Source organism: Diceros bicornis, chromosome 9 (genome assembly GCF_020826845.1).
Source record: "Diceros bicornis minor isolate mBicDic1 chromosome 9, mDicBic1.mat.cur, whole genome shotgun sequence".
In the NCBI taxonomy this organism is placed as follows: domain Eukaryota; kingdom Metazoa; phylum Chordata; class Mammalia; order Perissodactyla; family Rhinocerotidae; genus Diceros; species Diceros bicornis.
In genome coordinates, this window is record NC_080748.1 from 33,609,779 (window position 1) to 33,635,099 (window position 25,321).

At 39.0% G+C, this 25,321-nt stretch overlaps 1 protein-coding gene across 1 annotated transcript in view; it reads left to right on the forward strand.

Annotated features, from left to right (window-relative positions):
- EPSTI1 (epithelial stromal interaction 1) overlaps positions 1-25,321 on the forward strand; it is a 92,238-nt gene that overhangs the window by 50,545 nt on the left and 16,372 nt on the right. The window contains exons 7-8 of the mRNA XM_058548230.1: positions 5,896-5,989; positions 15,456-15,539. Coding sequence (XP_058404213.1) covers positions 5,896-5,989; positions 15,456-15,539 — 178 coding nt within the window. The remainder of the gene's footprint in view (positions 1-5,895; positions 5,990-15,455; positions 15,540-25,321) is intronic.

Sequence of the window (25,321 nt, forward strand, 5' to 3'; positions counted from 1 at the left end):
TTAGATATATTTATCACTGTGTCATACTTCTTACCACTTGTTTTTTTCCACTGGATACTGTTTTTTGAGATTTAACTATATTGATTCTTGAGATAGATCTAGTTCATTCCCTTCTTCCCTTCCATCCTCCCTTCCTTGTTCTTTTCTTTCCTCTTCCTCTTCTCTTTCTCCCTCTATCTTCCTTCTCTCTCCACTTCTAGGACTCTTAAAATGGTGCTGGATTAAACGTCCCTGTTCAGGTCTCTTTAGATACCTACGCAAGAGTTTCTCTAGAGTAGGCACCCAGACATTATGCACATATTCAACTCTACAAACTATTGTCAAATTACTCTCTGAAGTGGTAACACCAATGTGCCCTCCCATCAGCAGTTTATAAGAGGGTCACTTTTGCAAGTCACCCTCCCCAGCTTATGGCAAGGTTATCATACTTAATTTTTTTGCCAGTCTGACAGGTGTGAAATGGTATCTTGTTTTAATTTGCATGTCCCCAATTATTAGTGAGATTGAGCATCTTTTCTCATGGATATTGCTCATGAGGAGCAGTCAAGTGTAGTAGCTAAAAGCGTGGACTCTGCAGCCAGGCTGCCAGGGTCTGATCCTGGTTTTGACATTTGCTAGCTTTATGATCTTGAGCAACTAACTTCAATAAGTTGCAGTTTATAATAGTACCCTCACAGTGTTGTCCTGAAGTTAATATATGTAATGTATCTGGTTACAACAGGGCTTGATGCATAATAAGCACTATATAAGTTATTGTTGTTTTTCTTATTCTTTTTATTATTGTTATTAATTGGGTTTCTTCCTCTGTGAAATGCTTGTTTCTCCCTTTTGTGCAATTTTCTACTGGGCTGTCTTTTTCTAATTGATTTATTAGAGTTATTTATATATTTTTCACACTAATCCTTTTATTGTTTTTTCATTGGTTATAACTATTTTCTGTGGGTTGTCTTTTCATCTTATTTGTAGTGTCTCACCATTGCTTTTCATATATCAACACAAATATATAGTTATAAAATACCAAAATAATACACTTGAGTGTTTCATGTAAATATGAAATACGATATACCCTCTGTCTCCTAGATGTGCACAAACCAGCACAGCAGCTATTTCGGAACCCCCTCTTCAATACTAGAATCCAACCTTGCTTGCTTTTTCTTTCTTTTTGTGAATATCAAGGATATATAATGAAGAAATATACAAGCCTGAACAGGTAGAAACAAAATCAAAATCATCTGGTCACAATCAAGTGGTCTTTGGGGCCACATTTGACCTGAAGAGGTTTTTTTTTTTTTTTTTGCTAGAACAGTGTTGGCCCACAGTGTTTCAAATACTTTTGAATTAGTTGCCAAGCTATTTCACATTAAAAATGTTCAGCATTTTGGTATACCTATAAAAACTAGGACATCTGGCAGCGCTGGCCTGTGTCCCCATGGAGAGCGATTTCCTGGAGCTGAGTGGCAGCTGACCCCTTTACACAGAAGATCACTCTCTAGTTTGTCAAAATCCTCACTCCTCTCACTGGTCTCTTCTGCATCTATTTGAGCGGCAGTTGTCATTTATCCGTGGGTCCAAGCTCCTGTTGCCCTCACTCTAGGCCCACTTCAGTCATCTACATGACCTGCCTGGACCCGGCAGTCATTTGAGTTTGTATGTTAGCTAACAGGAGGTGAGAGAAGGTAAAACTGCCCCATTCACTCCCACCAGACAAAAAGTACCAGGGAGAGGTTTGTAACTGGTAGTTTTTCCGTGAGGGTACCTTCCTAATTATGACTGTTTAGCTTTAAAATCAGTAGCAGAACATCTTTGTTAGAGTGTTCTTCTGTGCCTCGTCGTGGTTCAGAGTTGGCAGATGTGGGTAACCAGGTAGAGAGAGGGGCTTTAGCACCTTGTAGCCCTGGGGTGTGATGAGTGGTAGGTGCCTGACTCACAAGCTCCTGCAGGTCTAAGTTAACCTTTGCTTAACTGATTCTTTCTTGAACATTAAAATCCCTAGTTGTCTTTTCTAACTATCAAAATAAAAAAGAAAGCCTTGGGGCTGGTGTGGTGGCGTAGTGGTTGGGCTTGTGTGCTCGGCTTCGGAGGCCTGGGGTTCACAGGTTGGGATCCCAGGAGCAGACTGATGCACCACTTGTGAAGCCGTGGTGTGGCGGCGTCCCATATAAAGTAGAGGAAGGTGGGCACAGATGTCAGCCCAGGGCCAGTCTTCCTCAGCAAAAAGAGGAGGATTGGCAATGGATGTTAGCTCAGGGCTAATCTTCCTCACACACCCACAAAAAAAGCCTTATAGGAATTATCTTTTGCAATTCTGGGCTATTCAAATGAACCTTCAGACACGTATTTCACTCTCTGTAGCCTTTCCTATATTTTTTGTCCTTTCAAAAAGGTCAAATTTTGTTTTATTGATGAATCTCCATTAACAGATTTCAAATATTCCAACATATCACAATATAACAAGCCGCATCCCTTTCCTTCTCTGACTTGCTCATAATGAAGTTTCTCTTCCCAAACCCCTACCCATACTCAACCTAGACAAGATCCTAGTGGTACTGGGATAAATGAGTACTAGTTTTTATACTCTGGCCTGGGTCGCTCCTAGACAGGAAGATGCCTCAAGGGTGAATAGGCTCTTCCCCTTTCCCACCTTCTATTCCCGACTAAGGTTCTGAAATAGCTAAGATGCCTAGCTGTATCCTTGAGAATTCTTTTTTCTACTCTTGCTCAAATCTTCTTGGCCCCTTCTTATGTACTTTTGGAATCGATCACTTAAATTGAGAAATGGTTCTTTTGTATATATTACTTTATGTTGTATTATTAAGGTAGGCTAATTGCTGTAATAAACAAACCTCAAAAATATATAGTAGCTTGAGCACTATGTTTTTTTTTTTCTCATTTAAGACCTGGGTGAACAGGTTTGAGAGGAGGCCTCCTCCATTCAGATATTCAGGCACCAAAGGCCCATGGAGGTTCTACCACCTTCAATACATGAATTCCAAGTTTGCGGTGGGGATCGTCTCTAGTCCAGCCAACCAGAAGAAGAAAAATGTATGGAGGCATGAGTATGGGAAGTTTATATTAGTTAGTCCTGGAAGTGGTGTGCATCACTTCCTCCCGCATTCCATTGGTCAAGACTCAGCCACAAGGCCGATCTTAGCTGCAGGGAAGGCTAGGAAATGTAGTCAAGTTGTGTGACTAGAAGAGGAGAACATATATTTTGATGGACATTTAGCAGTCTCTGCTACAATTGAGCTATGTCGAGGTTAGGTTATCCTGAAGAGAACTTTTAGGATAAGCTGTAGGAATTGCCCTAAGAATAAGCTGGAAGGACCCTTGAAGATCATGAGTTGGACATAAGTAAACTAAATCTTCAAATCAGTCTGTTATTGGTAGTCCATCATCAGTTGTTCTGTGGAGAACAAAAGAGGGAGTCCTGTATTCATGCTTGGGTCAGAATGATAAAGTGGAAGAGGGTCGTCCCCCTCTAATAGGTGGCAGAGTCACAATGGTCACCAAGAGCAAGAAACCCCAAGGAGAAGGTGACTCATAGTGCTCGGGTCCAGGGTTCTTGGTCTTGTTGGACTTCCGCATCAGGAACTTCTCCTCCTTTTGCCTCGCAAGGAGGTTCTAAATTTTATTTTTATTAAATATGACCATAATTTTACCTACGGATCCTAATTCAATTCAGCTAATATATGGGAATTATATTATATACTAGGCACTGTAGTAATAGTAGAAAAATACCAGTTAGCCTGGTAACGTGGAACTTGTCTTGTTGGTATAGTTATTCACTTGGGAGTAATCCACATTCTCCACAGGCTCCTCCTCGTGTTCCTGTGACAGTCCTGTGGCCCTGTCATTATGATTTAATCTTGTGGCACATGTGGGGCAGTGATAATTGGCACAAGGGCCGTGGCTGGTGGTTAACTACCCAGCCAGCTTTGTGCTTGGCATTGGCTGGTGAGAAGCAATGTAGAGAACACAACACAGGGCTGCCAGTTGACTTGGTGTGAAGTTCCTTCCTGGCTTATCATGGTGTTTCTTTTTCACTGCTTTCTCCTGTGGACTGCACTCAGCTAAGGATGTTCAGAAATCTCATCCAAACTTCTGGCAACTTTCTTCTTTCTACACTTTTGACTGATGACTTCATAAAGCTCCAGACAGTGGGGCAGCTTCCAGACTCTGCAACTTCATTAGTCTCCTTGTCTATTCTGGGTGAGATAAGCAATCCTAGACAAATGGAAAAGCTGCTTGTCTCAATCACCGAAGCCTTATGTTTCTCAGGGTTATGTACGTCGCTTAACTTTTAGCTCTTCTTTCCCAGCTTAAGCTTCTGGCCTTGTTCAAATGCCATGTTCTACTTAAGTAATTATTTGAAGTGATGTTGGCATCTCTGTTTAATTTCTAATTCCTTGTTTTGATTTTCCCCCCACTGGATAGTGTTTATTTTTACCAGACCATTTGTATTTCCTTTGATGCCCATGTCCTAAGTGCTTGATGAATTGGATCTTTGCATTAGGCCTAAAATATTAAGAGGAAGCAGAGAGATAACAGGAGGAAGGAGGCAGATGGGGAGCAGGCTGCAAGGGTCTGGTGCAATATAAATCAGGCCTCGAGGAGGTATTTGGTTGTGAATGTGGAGGAAGGGGGTAAAAATCCCACAAATTACATGAGGAAAGGATAAAGAGAGAGAAATTAATCAGTGATAGGCAAAATGGAGCAGTCATTGAAGTAAACTAGGAAACACTTCCTGTGTTCTGTGCTTGACATAGATGAGAGGAGGAATTGGGGTGATGGTTCGGATTTTTAAGGGAAAAACAAAGAACTTATTAAAACTGAGGACATTCCTAGGTCCATCTTCGACAATCTTTCAGTGCCAAAAAGAGATGTCAGAAATGCAGACCAGAACTAGCAGCACTTCTTACCTTCCATGGAAGGTACAAATCAAATGCAAATGGGTGTGTGTGTGTGTGTGCGTGTGCGTGTGCGTGTGCGTGCGTGTGCCCGCGCGCACGCGTGCATCTGTGTCTGTGTTTGGAGGGAGAGGGTCCATTTCTTCTTTCAGGATCCAATAGGGGTCCATGATCCATAAATGGTTTAAGGGTTACTGGATTAGAGGGTCTGTGTGTCCTGAGAGTAGTCAAGGCTATGACGGAAATGAGATATGACTAGGAGAAAGCCTCTAGAGAGCCAGCCCTGATGGCCTAGTGGTTAACGTTCAGCGTGCTCTGCTTCGGCGGCCCAGGTTCGGTTCCCAGGCTCGGAACCACACCACTCGTCTGTCAGTAGCCATGCTGTGGCAACAGCTCACATAGAAGAACTAAAGGGACCTACAACTAGAATACACAACTATGTACTGGGGCTTTAGGAAGGGAAAAAAAAAAAAAAGAGGAAGATTGGCAACAGATGTTAGCTCAGCGCAAATCTTTCCCAGGAAAAAGAAAAACAAAAAAGAAAGCCCCTAGAGGTTAAAGAGCCTGATGTAAAACCAGTGTGGAATGAAGATGCTGTAAGGGATTAACGTTCCACAGCTCTATGGTGAAGACTGAGTGTCAAGCTTTAAATGTTCAGATAGGAAATTAGGGCCCCACACTGTGGAATCTGTGAGAGCATTTATCTCCACATCAAAGTACGTGAAGTAGAAAAAATAAAATCATGGGTTCACATTCCACAAACCTAGTTTTATATTTTTTAAACTAACGTTCTCTAAGAGTGCAGTCTTGCAATAGCATTTTGGATTGATTTTTCTACTCTACCTTGTTCTCAAACTAACCTTTTTTTCTACCTAGGACACTTTCAGTCATCACCCAATAAAAAGTCTAGGCTAGTATCCAAAGGCACAGTAAATAATGATATTTCTATTTTTATGAAGGCACTAACACCTATTTGTGTTCCTGCTAGCAAAACTGCTGAGTTCTTGAGCAGACTGGACACAGAGTTGCCCCACAGACGTACCTGTCAAATTGCTCTTCGTGACCCACAGCCTTCAACTTGGGTAAGTGGAATGCCACGCAGAGTGCCGTGTGGCATTTTTAAAGAGGTGCTTGGTAAATGAAGATTAAGGGCATAGAGTGACCTGTACACCATAGAATATTGAAACTAAAGGCAGATGGCCTGATCTGATACTTGGACCTCAACTTGTTCCCAGCTATATAACAGTGCTGGTACTTGTTACCTCATTATGGGCACCTGGACTAAACATCAGCCTCTGAAAAGCCTTTGGTCTCACCCAGTTATCCATCCATCTATCCATCCTTCAGATTTTTAAGTTTACATAAAGTCTACCGAGTCCATACAATTTCTGCCTGGAAGGACCTTAGTCAAGTGAAGGAGAAAACCATAGTTATAAAGCAAAGTGGTGAGTGTAGAGCATATAACAATTAAAAAGCTGAAGCTTAAAAAATGAGTCTGTAAAGTGAAGAGAGTCATTCCAGGTTTCAGAAGTTAATCAAGACACAGAAGCAAGAATTGAGGTATAATGGCAAGAAAAAGCATGGCTTGTATTAGGGAAGAAGAGTTTTGTCTAGCTGCAGTCTAGAGGAGTGAGCTAGCAGGCTGAGAAGCAGGCAGGAGCCATGAGGAGATTTCTCAATAGTGGCAATTTGAGTGGGGTAGTTCATTGTGTGGGCCATCTTGGATACTGTAGGATGATCAGCATTCCTGACCCCTAGGCACAAAGTGCTGGTAGCATTCCCCAGACATTGAGACATCCAGAAATGCCCCACACAGGAAGCTGTGGTGCTCCTGGTAGAACACCACTGTGGAAATTTGCAAGCCACATTGGAGAACTTGAACCTCATTCTGTAAGTACTGAAGGTACTGAAAAGTTTTAAACAGGGACTGTTCAAGGTCAGATTTGTGTTTTAGCTGGATCACACTGGTAACCATGTGAAGGATAGATCTAAAGGAACAGAGAGGCAGAGCCGCTTCTGTATTAGTCTGGGTGAGGAATGATGAAGACTTGAATTAGAGTGGTGAGTAAGAGGATGGAGGTGACAGTATAGGTCAGAGAACTTTAAGGTGAGTGAAATTGGCAGGGCTTGATTATTGACTGGCTAATGGGGACAAGAAAATAAGTGTAATTAAGGATGACTCCAGGAAAGGGTTGTAGTTGAAAGAAAACATGGGTTTAAGTTTTAAAGTCTTAGTTTTTCCAAGGTCTTGGTAGGTAAGTGATAAGATAAGTTGTCAGAGAAATCTGATCATCGTCTCCCATCCTCCTTTTCTCTTTAGTGACCATATTTTAAAAAATCAGGAAGACATTATGAAACTCCTTGGAAAAGGTCATTATGATCTTACCTACAAACCTTTAAGTGTTCCTTTTTTTTTTTTTTTCCCTGCTTTTAATGTGGTGTTCCAAAGTCTAAATTTACCAATGTGGACTCCATAAGTCACATCAAATTCATCATCTCTCTCCTGTCATTGCAGGGCTCTGGAGGAAAGAGTTGAGAAGCTGTAGGTAGTAGAGCTAAATCCTGTGTAGGGCACAGTCCTTGACCTCTGTCCAGATACCCCGTGGCCATGAGGAAGAGGAGGGAAAACGGGAGTTGGATAGCTTTACCAACTGGGTGTTTGGCTGCAGGATGGCCTTGATTTCTGTTTGAGGGCTTCCTGAATCCTGTGGTTTGAAACACCTGGCAGAACTGTGTGTGCTTGCTCTATTGATTTTGGCTCATTTCTTCAATTTAACAGTTTAAAATTCATCTTGAATTTTAATATTGTCATCCAAAGCATTAGTAATGTCTCCCAGAGCTGCATTTTCTGTGGATTGATTAGTGCATTAGTCACACGATCCTCAGAGTTATTAATAGAAGACACAGAGCAGGATTGGACCCAGGATGGTTCCCTCTGTACTACATTCAATAGCTGTCCCCATTTTGACACCAAACTATTAATAATTTGTTGGTGTTCAATATATTTAACTGACTTTTTACCCATATTATACTCTTCTCATTCTGTCTAATCCATATGCATAGAATTCTTCTGAGAACGCTTTGCAGAACCATTTCTAATGCTTTAGGAAAATCAAATATGTACGTACATTGAGCTTTTGTGAAGTTAAGACACCTGCGGTTTGCCTTAACTATGGTCAACGTGCAGAATGTGAACACTGTGTGATACTTATCCATAAGGGGTGTGATGAGTTGTTTTTTTTAAGAAATTTTAATTTTACTGCAAAATGCAACTTGCCTGAGAAAACAGTTCTTCTTACATTTATTTAAATGTGGGTCTGTCATGGGCAGATGGGAATTTAATAAACACTGTATGATTTTGCCAATGAAAAAGACTAGAAGAAAATTCCTTTAGGTGTTACACAGGAAAACTTCAGACCAAAATAACTTACAGTGTTCACTTACACATGGGTTGATATAGTTCTCTATACTCTGTGTGTGTGTGTGTGTGTGTGTGTGTGTGTGTATAGGCAGAAGTACCAGCATCATCATACCTTCCTCAGTCATTTTCATTGAATATTTCCAGTTGCACACTAAGTGGTTTCCAGTCTCTGGTTTCTGCCCCATGCCTCTTCCTCTTCTACAAAGAATAATAATTTTTAAAAATCTCATCCTGTTGTTCCACTACCCTGTGGATCCCTATATCTTTTTTTTTTTGGTGAGAAAGATTAGCCCTGAGCTAACATCTGTTGCCAATCCTCCTCTTTTTGCTGAGAAAGATTAGCCCTGAGCTAATACCCATGCCCATCTTCCTCTACTTTATATGGGATGCTGCCACAGCATGGCTTGACAAGCAGTGCCTAGGTCTGTGTCTGGGATCTGAACCTGTGAACCCTGGGCCGCCAAAGCAGAGCATGCAAACTTAACTACTATGCCACCGGACTGACCCCTGGCTCCCTGTATCTTCAAGGATAAACTCAATGCCTTCACTTAAGCATAGATCGTTTCTACTCTCTGCTTACCCCCCCACCCCCCAGTTCACCTCTCTACAGTCCTAGAGTCCGGGTCTTTGCTGCTCAAATTATGGTCCATGGATCAGCAGTACGAGCATCACCTGGGAGCTTATAGTAATGTAGACAAATCTCAGGCCCCACTTCAGACTGAGTCAGGACCTGCATTTTCACATGGTCCCTGGGTGATTTGTGTGCACATTAGTGTTTGAGGAGTGCTGCCCTGCAGCTCATGCCTTTCTGGCCATATCCTCTCACTTCCGCTGCTCTGAACACTTAGTGCAGTTTGGTTATTTTAATTTTATCCATGTGTCACATGTTCTTTAAAAAGTGAACACTTAAAGACATATGTCCCTTGCACCCCTTCAGTTCAACCTCTACTCCAATACTTTAAACTCCTTGTATTAATTTCCCATTGCTTATGAAATAAATAAGTCCTGGGGATGTAATGTACAGCATGGTGACTATCGTTAATAATACTGTATGGCATATTTGAAAGTTGCTAAGAGACTAGATCTTAAAAGTTCTCATCACAAGAAAAAAAATTTTTGTATCTATATATGGTGATGGATGTTAATAGACTTATTATGGTGATCATTTTGCAGTATATAAAAATATCAAATCATTGCATTGTATATCTGAAACTAATATAATGTTGTATATCAGTTATACCTTGATAAAAAAAATTTCACATTGTTGCTGTCACAAATTACTGCAAACTCAGAGTCTTAAAACAATACAAATTTATCCTCTTACAGTTTTGGAGGTCACAACTCAGAAATGAGTATAAAGGGGCTAAAATTGGGTGTCAGCAGGGCTGGAGGCTCTAGGTGGGAGTCTGTTCCTTGCCTCTGCCAGCTTCTCTTGGCTGCCAGCGTTCTTTGGCAAGTGGCTGCATCACTCTAATCTCTACTACCTCCCGACTCTTTGACTTTGCCTTCCTCTTATAAGGACGCTTGTGATTACATTGGACCCACCTGGGGCATTCAGATTATCTTTCCATCTCAAGATCCTTAATTTCTGCAAAGTCCCTTTTGCCATATTTACAGCTTTCAGGGATTAGGACATGGACATCTTTGGTGGGCCAGTGTTCAGCCCACCACACTCCCCTAGCTGTTTCTTTTGTGATTTGGCTCTCCACATCTGGTAATGTGTATATTGCTATCTCTTGATTAATCAGTTTTAGATCTTATTAATTTCTTCTCCCCGTTCTCCTAATATAATTATTCAGTATTTCAGGCTTTCCCTTAATATGACTATGTAAATGTTTTCTTATTGCCAAGCCAGTTGGTATACTCTATATTTTCTTTCTTTTTCAATTTTAAAAAATTTTTATTTTATTTTTGCATTTTCTTAGTTTTCTTTGAGCATTTGACTGCCTTCCTTCAGGTTTTGTGACTGTTCTACAAAATTCCTCTTGATGCAAATTTCCACACCATTTTCCATCTTGTAGCTGTCAGATAACTTGTCAATTCCTTGTTTCTTTCCTTCCTGGAAATGGCCCTCCTATATCCCTCTTACCTCCTGCCTTGACCTGGTCTGATTGTTCTTTAGGCCTCCTACACAGCTGTTGTCCTGAGACTTTCCTTTCGGAGAAAGGTTCTCAACCTCGTCTGCACATTGGAATCAGCCGGGGGGGCTTTAAAATTCACTGCTGTCTGTGTCTCACCCCTGGAGATCTGGCTGTATTGTGGCCTGGGCTTCAGGGTTTTTAAAGCTCCCCAGGTAATTCTAGTGTGCAGCCGAGGATGAGAACTACTGCTTTAAAGTCATCTGGGGAATTGCTTTGATTGCTTTCCTGTATTGGGTCCCCTGATTTCTGGGTCTCATTTCTTTTTGCTTTATTTAGTAGCTCTCAAGAGAAGATGCGTGTCAAGTCCTTGCATATCTGAAACTATCTTTATTCAGCCCTCATTCTTAACTTGCAATTTTCTGTTAAGTGTTCTAAATTGCAAATAATTTTCCTCCAGAATTTTGAAGGCATTGCACTTCTAACTTTGAGTATTGGTTTGAAGACATCTGAATTTCAGTCCTTTTATGAGGGCTTTTCCCTGGAGATATTTTAATATCTTCTCTTTTTTTTCTGGTATTCTGTAATTTCATAATGATGTGTCTTAGCCTAAGGGTCATTTTTATTCATTTTCAGTCTGGAAGCTCATCTCTAGTTCTAGATGATTTTCTTGTGTTATTTCTTTGATTTATTTCCCTTCATTTTCTCTATGGAATTCTTATTATTCAGATCCTAGGCCTTCTAGATTTATCTTCTAATATTTTAGTAAAAAATATTTTTCTCCCTAATTTATCTTTGACTACTTTTTTTTCCTACTTCCTGGCATATTGAATTAGAAGAAACCCCAGTCCCTTCCTTCCTTCCTGTCTGTCTCCTTTACTTTCATACTACTACCACACTCACAGCACGTCTGACACCAGATAAGTGGGTTTTTTCCCCACCTGAAGAAATTCTGCAACATCAGCTGGGTGTCCTACAATTTAACTCAATTCTGACACTATCTACCTGGAGGTAGTGTCAGTTCCCACAGGTTAAGGGCTCAGTCCCATGAGACTGCCTCCCACTTCAGATGCCAGTTGCAAGGAGTATGTCCCCAGATTACCCACAAGTTCTGTCTGACATGGCTACAAATTGGAGGTTCTCTGACCCCCTCCTTGGGTTTGATTAATTTGCTAGAGTGGCTCACAGAACTCAGGGGAACACTTGCTTACATTTACCAGTTTATTAAAGGATATGATGAAGGATACGGATGAACAGCCAGATGAAAAGAATACATAGGGCAAGGTCTGGAAGGGTCCTGAGCTCAGGAGCTTCTGTCCCCATGGAGTAGGGGTTCAGCCACTCTCCCAGTATATAGATGTGTTTACTTACCTGGAAGTTCCCCGAACCCCTGTACTTTTGGGATTTTTATAGAGGCTTCCTCACGTAGGCATGATCAATTATTAACTCAATTTTCAGCTCCTCTCCCCTCTCTGGAGGATGGGGGAAGGGCTGGGACTGAAAATTCCAAACTTCTAATCTTGGCTTGGTCTTTTTGGTGACCAGCCCCCATCCAGGAGCCCACCCAGAGTCACCTCATTAGAACAAAATGTGCTCCTGGTGCTCTTATCACTTAGGAATTTACAAGGGTTTCAGGAGCTCCATGTCAGGAACTGGGGGCAGATATATATATATATCTACATATACATATGTGTGTATATATGTATATGTACACACACACATATATACGTACATATATATACACACACACATACGTATACACACATATATAATTTTTTTTTCTATTATTTCACATATTTTCTTGACTTTAGCTTCGAAACATTTTACTGGTTTGTCTTTCTGTGGGGGAAAGGGAGATATTTTTAATTTCTAAGACCTCCTTTATTCTCTGTTGCTTTTTAAAAATAGCAACCTGTTCTTCTTTCATGGATAAAATATCACCTTCACCTCTCAGAGGAAACAGTGCAGGCAGCAGAAGAAAACTTCAAAGAGGGGACCCTGAGGCCCACTGCTCAGTATGCAGGATTTTACACAATCTTTTCATTCTCAACCTGGGATTTGACCACTGCTGCCTTCTGTGCTAGGAGTGCCTGGTTTAGTTTATCCTGAGAATACACTTTTGGTTTCCTGTCAGGGTTGAAAGATTAGCACCTGAATTTTCAGGGTGGGAGCGGGCATAGACACCTTCCTGTCACCCATCTGTCTTCCCCAATAGCTAGTGCATCCATTTCCTGGGCCCTCGTGTTGCTCTGTGGAGAAAATTGGCTCCTTGTAGGTGTCCTCTCTTTGCTTACCAGAAAATCTTTAGGTTTGCTCTTTTCCTCTCTTACTCACTTACCATTTCCTCATCTACTTTGTCTTCATAGATTTTCATCTGAGAATATAGATTTCTCTTAGTTTTTGAAGGTAGTTTGTGTTTGTTTCATTTTCTCCTCTGTTTAGGGTGATTTTTGAGAGAAGAATGGAGCAGAAACATCTTCACTCCACCATCCTGAAATGGGAACTTAATGCTTGTCGTGGGTTGAGTTGTGACCCCCAAAATTCATATGTTGACGTCCTAACCTCCCGTACTTCAGAATACAACCGTATTTGGAGATAAGGTCTTTCAAGTCAATAATCAAGCTAAAATGAGATCATTAGAATGGGCTCTAATCCAATAGGAAAGGTGTCCTTGTAAAAAGGGGACATTTGGACATAGAGACACATACAGGGAAGATGATGTGAATTGACATAGGGAGAAGTCAGCCATCTACAAGCCAGGGAGAGAAGCTTAGATCCTTCCCTCACAGGCCTCAGAAGGATGCAGCCTTGCAGACACCTTGATTTTGGACTTCTGGCCCCCAGAACTGTGAGATGATAAATGTCTGTTGTTTAAACCACCCAGTCTGTGGTACTTTGTCATGGCAGCCCCAGCAAAGTAATACAATGCTGGTTTTCATTTGTTCACACAATGCCTTTCCCCCTAGTTAGTCTGATTCCTACTCACTCTTTAAAACACAAGCTAATGTCACCCACTTTGAGAAGGTGTCCTTGATCCAGTTTAATTAAATGTCCTTCTTTTGAGCTTCTCCTATCACAATACCTATCATTCGGTACTAAAATCGTTAATCTTCTTCTCTGACTTCCATGCTAGGCTATAAGCACTTGAGATCTGGGATCATGTCTTACCACAGTGCTTGCGCATAGGAGGCTTAAATATTGTTTATTGAATGAATATATAGTAAGCGTAGCTTTTGGGGGAGGATAAGTAAAAATGTGTATTTTAGTTGAATAACAAATTTAGCACTAATAGTATATTAAATTAGTACTTAACAATAGAAAAATTGTGTGAATACAATGATTTATAAATTTCAGGGATTTAGAACTAAGAAAAGTAGTGATCAAAAGGTTTTCTCCCCCTATTATTTTTGAACAGAAACTTCCTGTCCTGCCCAGGGATCACAGCTGGGTAAGCAAGCACTGGTATTGCAAGTAACTTGGAACTCTTCATAGTTAAGATGCCATATGACTTCCCAGTTTCTGTCGCCTTTTAAATTTTGTGTGTCTAATAATCATTTTTTTTTCTGAGTCAAAAACTAGGATCCATATTCTGATTTAAGAAAAACAAAGTGGTTAAGTTTAAAAGGAAGGTATACAAATAGAATTTAGACTCATTGCTCAAGTCATCATGTCTGCTTTGACTAAATAGTCTACTCCTCCTTTTAATCTATTGAATAGAGGATGGGGCCCCTGTCATCCTTCCCTTCTTTCAGGTCTTATGTGGAATATTCATGATGAAGACTAGCCTTCACTAATATAAAAAGAAGGGGTCACTGGAGAACCACTGCCCACCTTCTGTGTCTTATCACAGTCCCCTCGTATTTAGGATATAGATAAGAGAAAGTCATTGGATGAGTTGCCTGTCTAATGTAGCAGGGTTTCAATATACAAAGGCTTTCTGAACACATCTGGAGCTCCGCTTTTCTAATTAGTAGTGTTATAGATGATACAATTCCAAAAGCCTCTCTCCCTCTCTGACAAGTGCTGCTTGTTATTTGATGGAATATGGGTTTTATAGTGACAGAAATGGGGGAATGAATTAAGAAGTGCTTGAGAAAAATTATAGCAGGGGAAAAGCAGGGGCCAGCCTACATAAGCTTTCTAGATTATTAGTCCAAAGAACTAGGCCTGAAATATGTAGCCTACTGCCATGGTGCTGCTGGTAGTTTTATGGGAACAATGGAATTTCCTGCACATTAGCTTATCAGGCTGGCCTCTCTGCCTTACAGAGGCTGGGCTACAAATCAGGGTGAGGGAGAGAAAGTGTATGACAAATGAACAGACAGAAAACTTGAAATCTCGTAAATTCTGGAATACGTGGTCACTCTGCCAGTGTGTTGGACTCTTACATGGTGGGTCAGTGGGACTGAAGGACATCCTGTTGGGTGTGCTGCCTCTCCTAGGGCTTCCCGCTTGAGGTCCTAATTCGGCTGGAAATGATGATTCCTGTGCTCCTGAACAGGCTTTGTTTTCCCTCTCAGAAACAGAAACAAGCTTCAGGTACAGATTAGGTGCAAAGACTTAGAAAGAAATGCATCTCTGGAATTATATGTTATCCATCACCGGTTGACAGGCTATTTAATAGGATACCATTAATGAACAGTGGACATGTCAATGCTTCTAAAGTCAGTCTTTACTTGTCTCTGATATTGACTAATTAGTTGGAATATTCTTGAAAAATATATTTAACTTTCCTCTATTTCAGATCTTTCTCACTAGAAAGAATAAACCTGTTGATTATCTCTGAAGGGATATTTTTAAAGTTTAATTAAACAAACATTTAGATCATCATTTAAAATGTGCTGGATGATTGTGCTTATACTAGTCTTCTTATATATCCCAAGGGACATCTTCAGACATATGCATAAATCACTCAATAAGCAAGTGTGTGTGGAGAGCTTACTGAATGCTTAGTACTGAGGTTGAGTTATTAGAACCAGTCCCATGGTAGGCATACACTATATTGTGGTGACGCTTTTTCCTATGACTTTTTTTCCTATACCTTTACAGGCCAGAAGCCGGGCTTATAAGGAGTCTCTAAAGGAAGAAGAAAATAAAAAGTTCCAAAAGATGAAGGAGGAACAACATCAGAAGGTATTCACAAGACCCTATTAGTCATTGCGAATTATTTGCTTGTGGTACTAGATAATTTTGAAGGGTTTCTGAATAGAAATATTTATGTACATGAAAATCCTGAAAAAATGACACAAGCGTTAAAGATAAAAGGTGAGATGTGGGTGTGTTTTAAGAATATGGCGGGGTGGTGGCTCCTTCTGGTCAAAACTCACATGGTACGTAGCCTTATAGGGGTCTATAGTGGGTCTGCCATAGTTGGTGCCAGCAGTTCATGGAGAAGGTGATAGAACACTTGAGAACTTCTGAATTACAAAATAAAACATAACCAATCACTGCCACTTTTAAACCAAAGATATAAAACAAAGTTATGAAACTGGCTTAAATATTCACCTAAAAATAGACATATAATGAAATATAAAAGTACACTACAGATTGATACAAATATGTGAGGCATTTCAAGTGTTTTAAGCAACAGAAATCAGTGAAATGAATACAGAGCCTCCTAAAGTGCTGATGGGGTAGTCCTTATTAGAATATGAAATTTCTGGTATGGTGACTGAAAACATTCAGTGTTGTGACTTGATGGTCATTCTTGCCTGTGACACGTAGGCTCAAATTGGGCCAGAAACTCCTCAGCCTGGGATGAGAATGATGCAGATCAGTGATTAGCTCCAAGGTGCCATTTCATTCCAGAGCCTTTAAAAAAGCAAAATAAATTATCCAGCTAGTTGGAGGCCATTATCTGCCTCATCATTCTTATTTTCCAACTTTTCTTCTCGCCATATTGGTGGTTACAACCTGTCATCTCTTATCTCTCAAATCTATTTTTTCAATTATACAATTAACTTGAATTCCGAGTCCCATTTTGATTTCCTTGATTTTGTTTAGTTTGTTTTTTTTTCCGTCTATCTTTGCTGCACAAAGTAATTTATTATAGCAATTTTGTGTAAAAATCACATTGTGAAATGGACTATATGTACTAATTGTTGTTGCTATAATTTGACGTTTTGAGTGCTCCCTCGTCCTAGCAGTGGTCAACCCCTTGCTCATTCCTAGTTTCACCCAGCGTATGGTATAAATGACTGTGTCACTCAACTGTTTTGTACATAGTAGGTAGTAATTAAATCATTGAAAGAAGTAATGTAAGTTGTAAATTTAGTTAAGCTATTACATAAGCAATGAAGAAATCATGAAACATTTTTAACCAGTGGAGTTTTTTTTAAAAAAACAAATATCCTTTTCTTTTGACAAAGGCTTCATGAGATTGAAATCCACAATTAAGTAAGAAATTTTGTAGTAAGATCCTAGTAATTAGCAAGTAGAAGCTAAATCTGGTGTACACTCTGTTGTATTTTCAATAATGTCCATCAAATGACATGAAAGTGATAATCTGTTTCTGTGATCTTGTAACTTAATACCAAGTCCTGTTTAGATACAGAGGAGAATGTGTAAGTCAGCGTAGATATGATTTATTTTAAAATAACTTCCAGTGAATTTTAAATAGTGTTTTATAAAGTTTGGTGTATATATTTGGAATGTGAAAACCATTAAAAGTAGAACATTTCACAAAGAGAATGCTCAACGATTAAAAAATCAGATCTGGGATTTAATTTTCAGGTTGAGCAGTTATTTTAAACAGTGAAACTTAAGCTTTTTATTTCTTAATCTTGTTTTTCTTCTGGAGTGAGACAAGTGTTGATACATACATATTTTCTGGTTATTGATTGAACATATTTTTATTATATAATCTTTTGCATAAATTATTTCCCTTTACTTACTGTAGCTTTCAGTAAAATGAATAACTTTAGCGTACAGATAATTCCGTGCTTAGGGATTTCAATAACAGTAGAATACATAAGAAAACTTACCATGTATTCTACCTTGTTTTTGCTTCTCTCCCTTTTTGTTCAATCTCTTGTTGGAAAATGTCCACTGAAGGCTGTCCCTAATTGGTAGAGTCTGTCATTCCTTATCACTTCAAAGATTTAGTTTAAGAAAACAAGAAGGATCATGTTTATGGTAAGGAGATACAGAAAAAAATACATTTATATCATTGCATCTGTTTATGTGTTTGTTCATTCTATTCATTCAACAAATATGTTGAATACCTACCGTGGAGTAATTCATAAGTAGATCATCTAGGTTAAATTGAGGTGACAGCACATTTGTTTTGCTCCGTGTGTCTCTGACTTCCACATTCATCCATTATTCTGGTCTCTGGGGACAGTAGGTTCTTTCTAAGGTTAACTCTCAATATTTTATGTTTGATTCAGTTCTCTTTTCTTCAAAAAATTTATTTATAATTCCCTTTTTCCCCTATACCTTCAATATGTTCTTTTCCATTAACTACTTCTTTTGTCAACAAATATGCTCTCTCTCACTCTTTTGCCATTTTAAAATAAACCAAATAACCCCTTCCTTGATTCTGCTATCTGAGATATCACCTTTTCTGCTTCTAGCGAATTACCTTTGTCTTTTTTTTTTAATCTTACTGTAATTACATCTTTATTACGCACTTCATCCTAATTCTTTATGTTCTAGTTTATATTCACAAATGCTGTTAATGAAACTGCTCTCTCAAGGTAAAATCCCTTCTGAACATTCAATTCAGGGATCTTTTTGCAATCCCTGTCTCCTTGTAACTATGTAACATTAACACCACTTTAAAGCTTTCCTTTTATGGCTTTTTCTTTTTTTTTTTTTTTTTACTGTATTATTTTGGTTGATCTATCTCAGAGTAATCTATCCCAGTATTCCTTCATTCATTCACTCATTCGTTCATCCATTCATTCATTCTATCAACAAACATATACTGAGTTCCTGTTACATGCTGAACCTTGTGGGAGATGATAGAGCTTCAATTAAGAACAGGATAGACAGGACCCCTGCCCTTCTGAAGTTTACTTTTTAATGGAGGAGATAGGCAATTAAAAGGAGACAAAGAAATAAAGCATTGCACTTTTTGTTTTACAGTGATTAATCACTTTGTAGTAATTAATGCTGCAAAAGAAATAAATTGTGTGTTGTGATAACTTCAGAATGTTGTATCCAGTATTGTTGATTGCCTACTTCTCTCCTAAAACCCTGTTTTTTAGTTCAGGTGTCCATCCTAATTAGCATGGCCTGTGTTTCAGAGAAGGCAGACACACACCCCAGTCCCAGCGATCCAATCCCAAATGGTCTAACTCTTCATGGGAGTTCCATTTTCCTTGACGTGATTGGTTCAACCATGGACACGGGAAGTAGTTCCAACCAATGGGACTTATGGGAAGCCTGCCTGTCAGTACAGATTTTTATCAATATGACGAATACGACTCTTCTTATTTAATGATGTTTCAGCTTGATTTTTTTGTTTTTTAATTTTTACGTATTTATTTTTTCCCTCAAAGCCACAGTAGATAGTTGTATGTCATAGCTGCACATCCTTCTAGTTGCTGTATGTGGGACGCGGCCTCAGCATGGCCGGAGAAGCGGTGCGTCGGTGCGAGCCCGGGATCCAAACCCCGGGCTGCCAGCAGCGGAGCGCACGCACTTAACCGCTAAGCCATGGGGCCGGCCCTCAGCTTGATTTCTTATCTATTTTGTCTGATTCTAATATTTTCTTGCCAGCTTTTTTGTTAAAGTTTATGTGGCAATTTCTTTTTCCATCACCTAATTTTAACCTCTCTATGTCACTTGGCTTAAATTAGGTTTCTAGTAACAAAAATGACTGATTTTTCTTTTACCCAGTTTCATAGTCTCTTTTAATGGGTAAATTTAATATATTCCCACTTACTGTGATTACTAGTATATTTGCACATATTCTTGTTACATAATTTACTTTTTAACTATGTTTTCTATTCTTTATTTTCTTGCCTCTTTGAATTTTCTCTGTTCCATTTATTTACTTTTCTTCTCTTCTCCCCTTCCTGTCATAAGATATTTCAGCATTTTTGTTTTTAATCTTGTTTGGCCTTTGGTTGGCCCATTTAATCTCAAAATATGTGTCTCACTTCAGTTTAGGGAAATTTCTATTTTCCTTTTATATTTCTTCCCCTATATTGTCTCTTCTCTTCATTTCTGGGATGTGTATCAAATAGATTTTGGAAATTTGACATCTGTTCTCTATATCTCTTGTTTTTCTTATACTTCTTCTCTCTTTGGCCTTTTTCATTACACCCTGGGAGAAACCTTTAGCTAGATAATCCTGCTCGCTAAATTATTTCATAAGTTTCCATTCTGTTTATTTGGCACATGTATTGAATTTGTTTAATTACCAAAATTGCTGACTGACTTTTTCGTAGCAATATTCTATTTTATAAGTGATGTATTCTTTCTGATCTCTTCGCTGATGGTAATTATACAAACATTAAGGTTTTCTATTTACTGTTTTAACAGTATTTTTTTCTTTCCATATTAAGTTTTATCTCCCATGGTTTTCTTTCTCGAATGTTTGGTGATTCTTGGTTATTTTCTCATGTTTCTTTGGGCATGCTACCAAGTGAACTATGCAGGAGCTTTTCTTCTGGGTGTGGGTAGCCTCTTGTTCTCCTATAGTCAGTAGGTACCTGGGACACTGTCCTGTTTCTTTGAGCCCAAACACCCCTCCTCCATATACTATTTACCCAGTGGGCCATGTCAATGCCTAGGCTGCCTATTGTGTAATATAAGTGGGGGAGGGGAAAGAGCCCACTGCCAGGCTGCTCTCAGTGCAGTTCTCCAGCTCATCATCTTCAAGACCACCCTAGTATTCCCTCTTGAAGCTCCTTCAGAAGCATTGCTAACTCTGCTCCAGTTTATCCTGCACATTTGTTTCTCTGTATAATTTATTCTATCTCCTTTCTACCTTTCAGGAATTTTAAAAAATTTCTGATAGGGTGAGTGCACTTACTGACTTTGTGCGGTTATCGATTTTATATAGTCATTTAGAAAGTAAAAACAAACCAAAAAATAAGAAAATACTTAAATTACTGGGTGACAGAAAATTATTATAGAATACATAAAAAATTATGGTGAAGGCACTTTTTAGGGAATGCATGCAAAGCTGTACTCTGAGACGTTATACTCAGAGAAAGAAAAATCATAACTTTTAAATCCAATCAGTACTAAAAAAAGAAATAAACATCCAATCCAAGAATTTGGAGCAAGAACAATAAATGATACTGAAGGAAGTAATTAAGATAAGAACAGAAATTAATAATAAAACTTCAATAAACAGCTGTTATAAAAATCCAACAGGTTGTTCTTTGATAAGGTCAACAAAATGAACAAATTTCTGATAAGTCTAATCAAGAAGAGATTAGTAAAAACATAAATATACAACATTAGAAATGAGGGGCTAGAACCATAGATTTAGAAAAGATTAAGTTTATATTACTATAGATAATACTATGCTAATAAATCGAATATGTGGATTAAGTGAATGATTTTATAGGAAAATGTAAAACTCTAAAGTGACTCAAAGAATTAAAATACATAAAGACAAATGAAAATGCAAGTGATATCTTTTTTTTTTTAATTTTATTTATTTATTTCCCCAAAGCCCCAGTAGATAGTCATATGTCATAGTTGCACATCCTTCTAGTTGCTGCATGTGGGACGCGGCCTCAGCATGGCCGGAGAAGCAGTGCGTCAGTGCGCGCCTGGGATCTGAACCCAGGCTGCCAGCAGCAGAGCGCGCGCACTTAACCGCTAAGCCGTGGGGCCGGCCCTGCAAGTGATTTCTAAAGTGATTTCTGAGAGTTACTTTCCCCAACAAGCTAAACTTGGATCATTTTTTAGGCAAAATCATTCGAATTTTCAAGAAACAGATTTCTTTCCTATGCTTTACAAATTGTTTCAGAGCAAAGAAAAAGATGAAATAATTTAAAACTAATGTTCTTTAACTGTTATCCCCATGATGTCAGAACCTGATAAAGGGAGTGTGTGCATGCACACACACACACACATACACACAGAAACTTAAAGAGATTAACATCTGAAAGAAAATTCTAGTTAATGGGATTTTTCTCTCAATAATTTACTGAGGCAAAGTAAAGCTTATGTTAGGAATGTAAAGATGACTAGTTATATATTATAGCTTTTTATATCTTATCACTGCAATAGGATAGATAGGTCATGAAAAAAAGCATTTGACCACTTCTTTATCTGCAGAAAAAGGCATTAATAAATTTTAACCTCTACTACTATTAATTTAAAAAAGAAACTAGAGTGAACTAGAAATAAAAAAATTTTCATAACGTACGTATAGTCTTACAAACCAATAACTAACATTATACTGAGTGGTGTAACATTAGAACAGTGAACAACATAAGGATGTCGGCAACCCTTACCACTAACAGGTATTGTTCTGGAAATTCTAACCTAATGCTTCTCAAAGTGATTTGATGGAAATTGCCCCCCAGAGTTTTTTTTTAACTAAAAACTCTTAATATAGCACGGAACAAGGTTCGGGAATTGTTTTAGCCAACTTGGTAAGACGAAAATAAAAATAAAAAAGGAGCTTTTCTAGTTATTGGAAATAAGTTATTATTTATGGATGAGAACAATTTGCCTGTATAACCCAACAGAATCAACTGAAAAATGATTAGAACAGATGGAGTTAAATAAGAGAGAGTTGGTTATAAAATATATATGAGAATCAACAACTTTCTCAAATATCAGCAAAAATTAATTAAAAAATGTAATGGGATAAAAAGATCTTATCAAGCAACTCTGGAAAAAAAAAAAAAAAGCTCAATCCCTAAAAAAAAAAAAAACCCCAAAACTTTCCTGTGATCCATGTGTCAATTTGAATAAAGCAGAGATGGATGATGCTCCTGAGTGGTAAAATTCAATATTGTAATAACTACAGTTCTATCCAAGTTAATTTGTGAGGTTAGTGCAATCCCAATAAAAATTTCAGTGGAATTTGAGGTAGCTTGAAAAACTCTTTCTACATTTCAACTGGGAGAATAATCACAAGATTAAATAAGAAGCTTTACAAAAATATGGATAATTTGTGTGTTATTAAAAAATCCTTCCAACTCCCTTGTCCTGCTGCTGATGGGAGGTGAACTGAAGGGCTCTTTGACAATATCAAATTCTAAAGAGTTTCCCAAATGTGAAAATATTAGATCTAAAAGGTATACATCTATTCTGAGGAAATAATCAGAGATGCACACAAGATATATGTACAAGGTTGTTTTTTTTTAAAATGATATTAATGGAAAGTTTGAAACAGTTTGTTCAGTGATAGAGGATTTGAAGATTTTGAAGTCTGGCATATCATACATCAATTACTACCATGTTTTAATGACATAGGAATATGTTTACCTGTATGAAAAATAATAAAGATTATAAAATAGGATGTGGGTGAGTTTTGAAACCTACCCTCCTCTTCTTGGACTTCATGCAAATGACTTCATCTCTCTCAGCCTCATCTGTTATGTATAATAGTGATGTTTTTTACCTCATGACATTGTTTCTAGGATTAAATGAGACAAAGCATGTGGAGAGTTTACCCTAATGCCTGACACATGGTGAGCCTGCAAATGTGACCTGAGATGACAAGGACTTATAACCTATGTGTATAAGTCAAGAAATGAGGGAAATATACTGACGTGTTAAAGGAACTAATCTCTGAGGGGAGAGTTTTTTATGAGTGATCATTATGTTTCCCTTTATAGTTTCTGTACTTCCTATGTTTTCCATGGTGAATAAATGACTTTCATGAGAAAAAATATTTTTTAAAAGTTAGAAGAAAGTTGATAGGAAATATTTCTGGGTGGAGATAGAGAGCCATGTGATTCAATGATTATTGTAGCTGAAAGTCCATTTCTTTTGATATAAAAATGGTAGAACTAACAATAACTAGTAAAAGGGGAGTATACATGATTAACGCTATTTTTTTGACTCCTCTACTTTACCCATTAGTATTTACTTCCTTTGATTTGGTTGGTCTCCTCTTAATTTTTTGAGGTAGTTTCACTTTTTCTCATAGTCAAGGCCATCTTTGTCCTTCTGGGCAAAGATATTACTGTGGGGAACCACAGAACCGGACTTCTCTAAATTGTTTCCCCTCCTCCCACAGCTCTTCTCCTATATTAAAAAACATTCAGGGGGGTGACCCGTGGCATAGTTGTTAAGTTTGCGCACTCCTCTTCAGCGGCCAGGGGTTTGCGGGTTCGGATCCCAGGCAGAGACCTATACACCGCTCATCAAGCCATGCTCTGGTGGCGTCCCACATACACAATAGAGGAAGATTGGTGCAGATGTTAACTCAGCAACAATCTTCCTCAAGCAAAAACAGAGGAAGATTGGCAACAGATATTAGCTCAGGGCCAAATCTTCCTCACCAAAAACAAAAAAACCATTCACAGGAAGGGATTCTTTAACTTCTGTGGCATCAACGCTCCTGCTTCTGCTATTCTTTGCCTCGAGTTGAGAGAATACCCTCCCCTGGGAGAAGTTTGTCCTGCCTGGGTGATGTCACTCTAATGTTTACATAAAGCAGTCAAGCTGAACCATGTTGGAACATGCCTCCTTGGGATTCAGACATTATTTTAAAATGACCCAATTCTAGTCTTGAATTACTGAACTACAGCCTTGCCTTGGAGCGTGCCTTTCGTTCTAGCCTCATCAGGTTTCTCAAGTGTCCGGCTTTGCACACACCTGTCTGTCGTATAGTTGACCCTTTGGTAAATTGGAGCACAGAAAAGTGATTTCTACAACCTCTAGCAGGAAATGACGACCCCTTTACTTCTTGCTGTTAGCTTGGCCCACAGCAGAAATCCTTGGTGTCTGCCCATAGCTCCACAGCCCGTCCCCTGGCGAGAGCAGCCCTGGGAGGGGGGCACAGGCTGTAGTACCATTTGCAGTGTCGTCCTTATGTACCATACACCACTTGGCCAATGGCTCCAGGAAGTTCTCTTGGCATCTCCAAGTGATATTTTCTTTGTCATATTACTTAGATACCCTCTTTGTATGGAGCTCTGTCTGAATGCAGGGAGTTGTGTAGAGCAGTGAGAAGACATGCTCCCTTTCCTCTGGGAGCCTTCATGGATGCACTTAAAATGTCGAACCCCACCCAAGAACGTTTGCTCCTTGTTTCTCTTGTTTGCATCCCTTCCTTCGTATTCCCATGTCGTGTTGCTTGAACTTGTGTGCAGCAATGCATTTTTTTCTGCTTTGTGTCATGGTTGTTTCTGGGTCTGTTACCCTCATTATACTGTGATTTCCCTCAGGGTGGAGCTGTGTCTTCTTTGTACCTATACCTTCAGCATGAATCCAGGTGTCTGGAAAAGGTTGGTGCTTAACAAATATATATTGAGTGGGACAGGACTTGACAGTGTCTCAGATGCTGTGTGTCATGTCCCCCCTGCTTAGAGTGTTTTGATTTTCTTCATGTCCAAAGCTGAGTCCTTGGGACAAGAACGACTTATTTTGTAGCCGTCCAATTAAGTATTGCATTTCTGTGTGAGAACCCAGTAAATGAACCAAGAATATGCTTATAAGGCATGCAGACGCATCCGCAGTGGCTGTCAGTTCAGCAGAACAAATTAATTAGTTGAAATGATCCTTCGCAGTACCCAAGGAAAACCAGCCTTTCCCTAGTAAATATGCTTTGCTAGTTACAGAATAATAATCCTGAGTGCGGCAATGCCAGATCCTTCCCTTCTGCCATCTGGAGCGATGTTCTTGCATGGTGATGCCTCATCAGCTCCCCGTCCCCACTTCCCTCCTGCTCTGTTTCCTCCTCTCCGCTGTCCTGGCCTCTGTAATAGGATGATACATATTATTCTCCTCCCATCCTGTTTTCTTCCTCCCTAACAGTTCTTGGC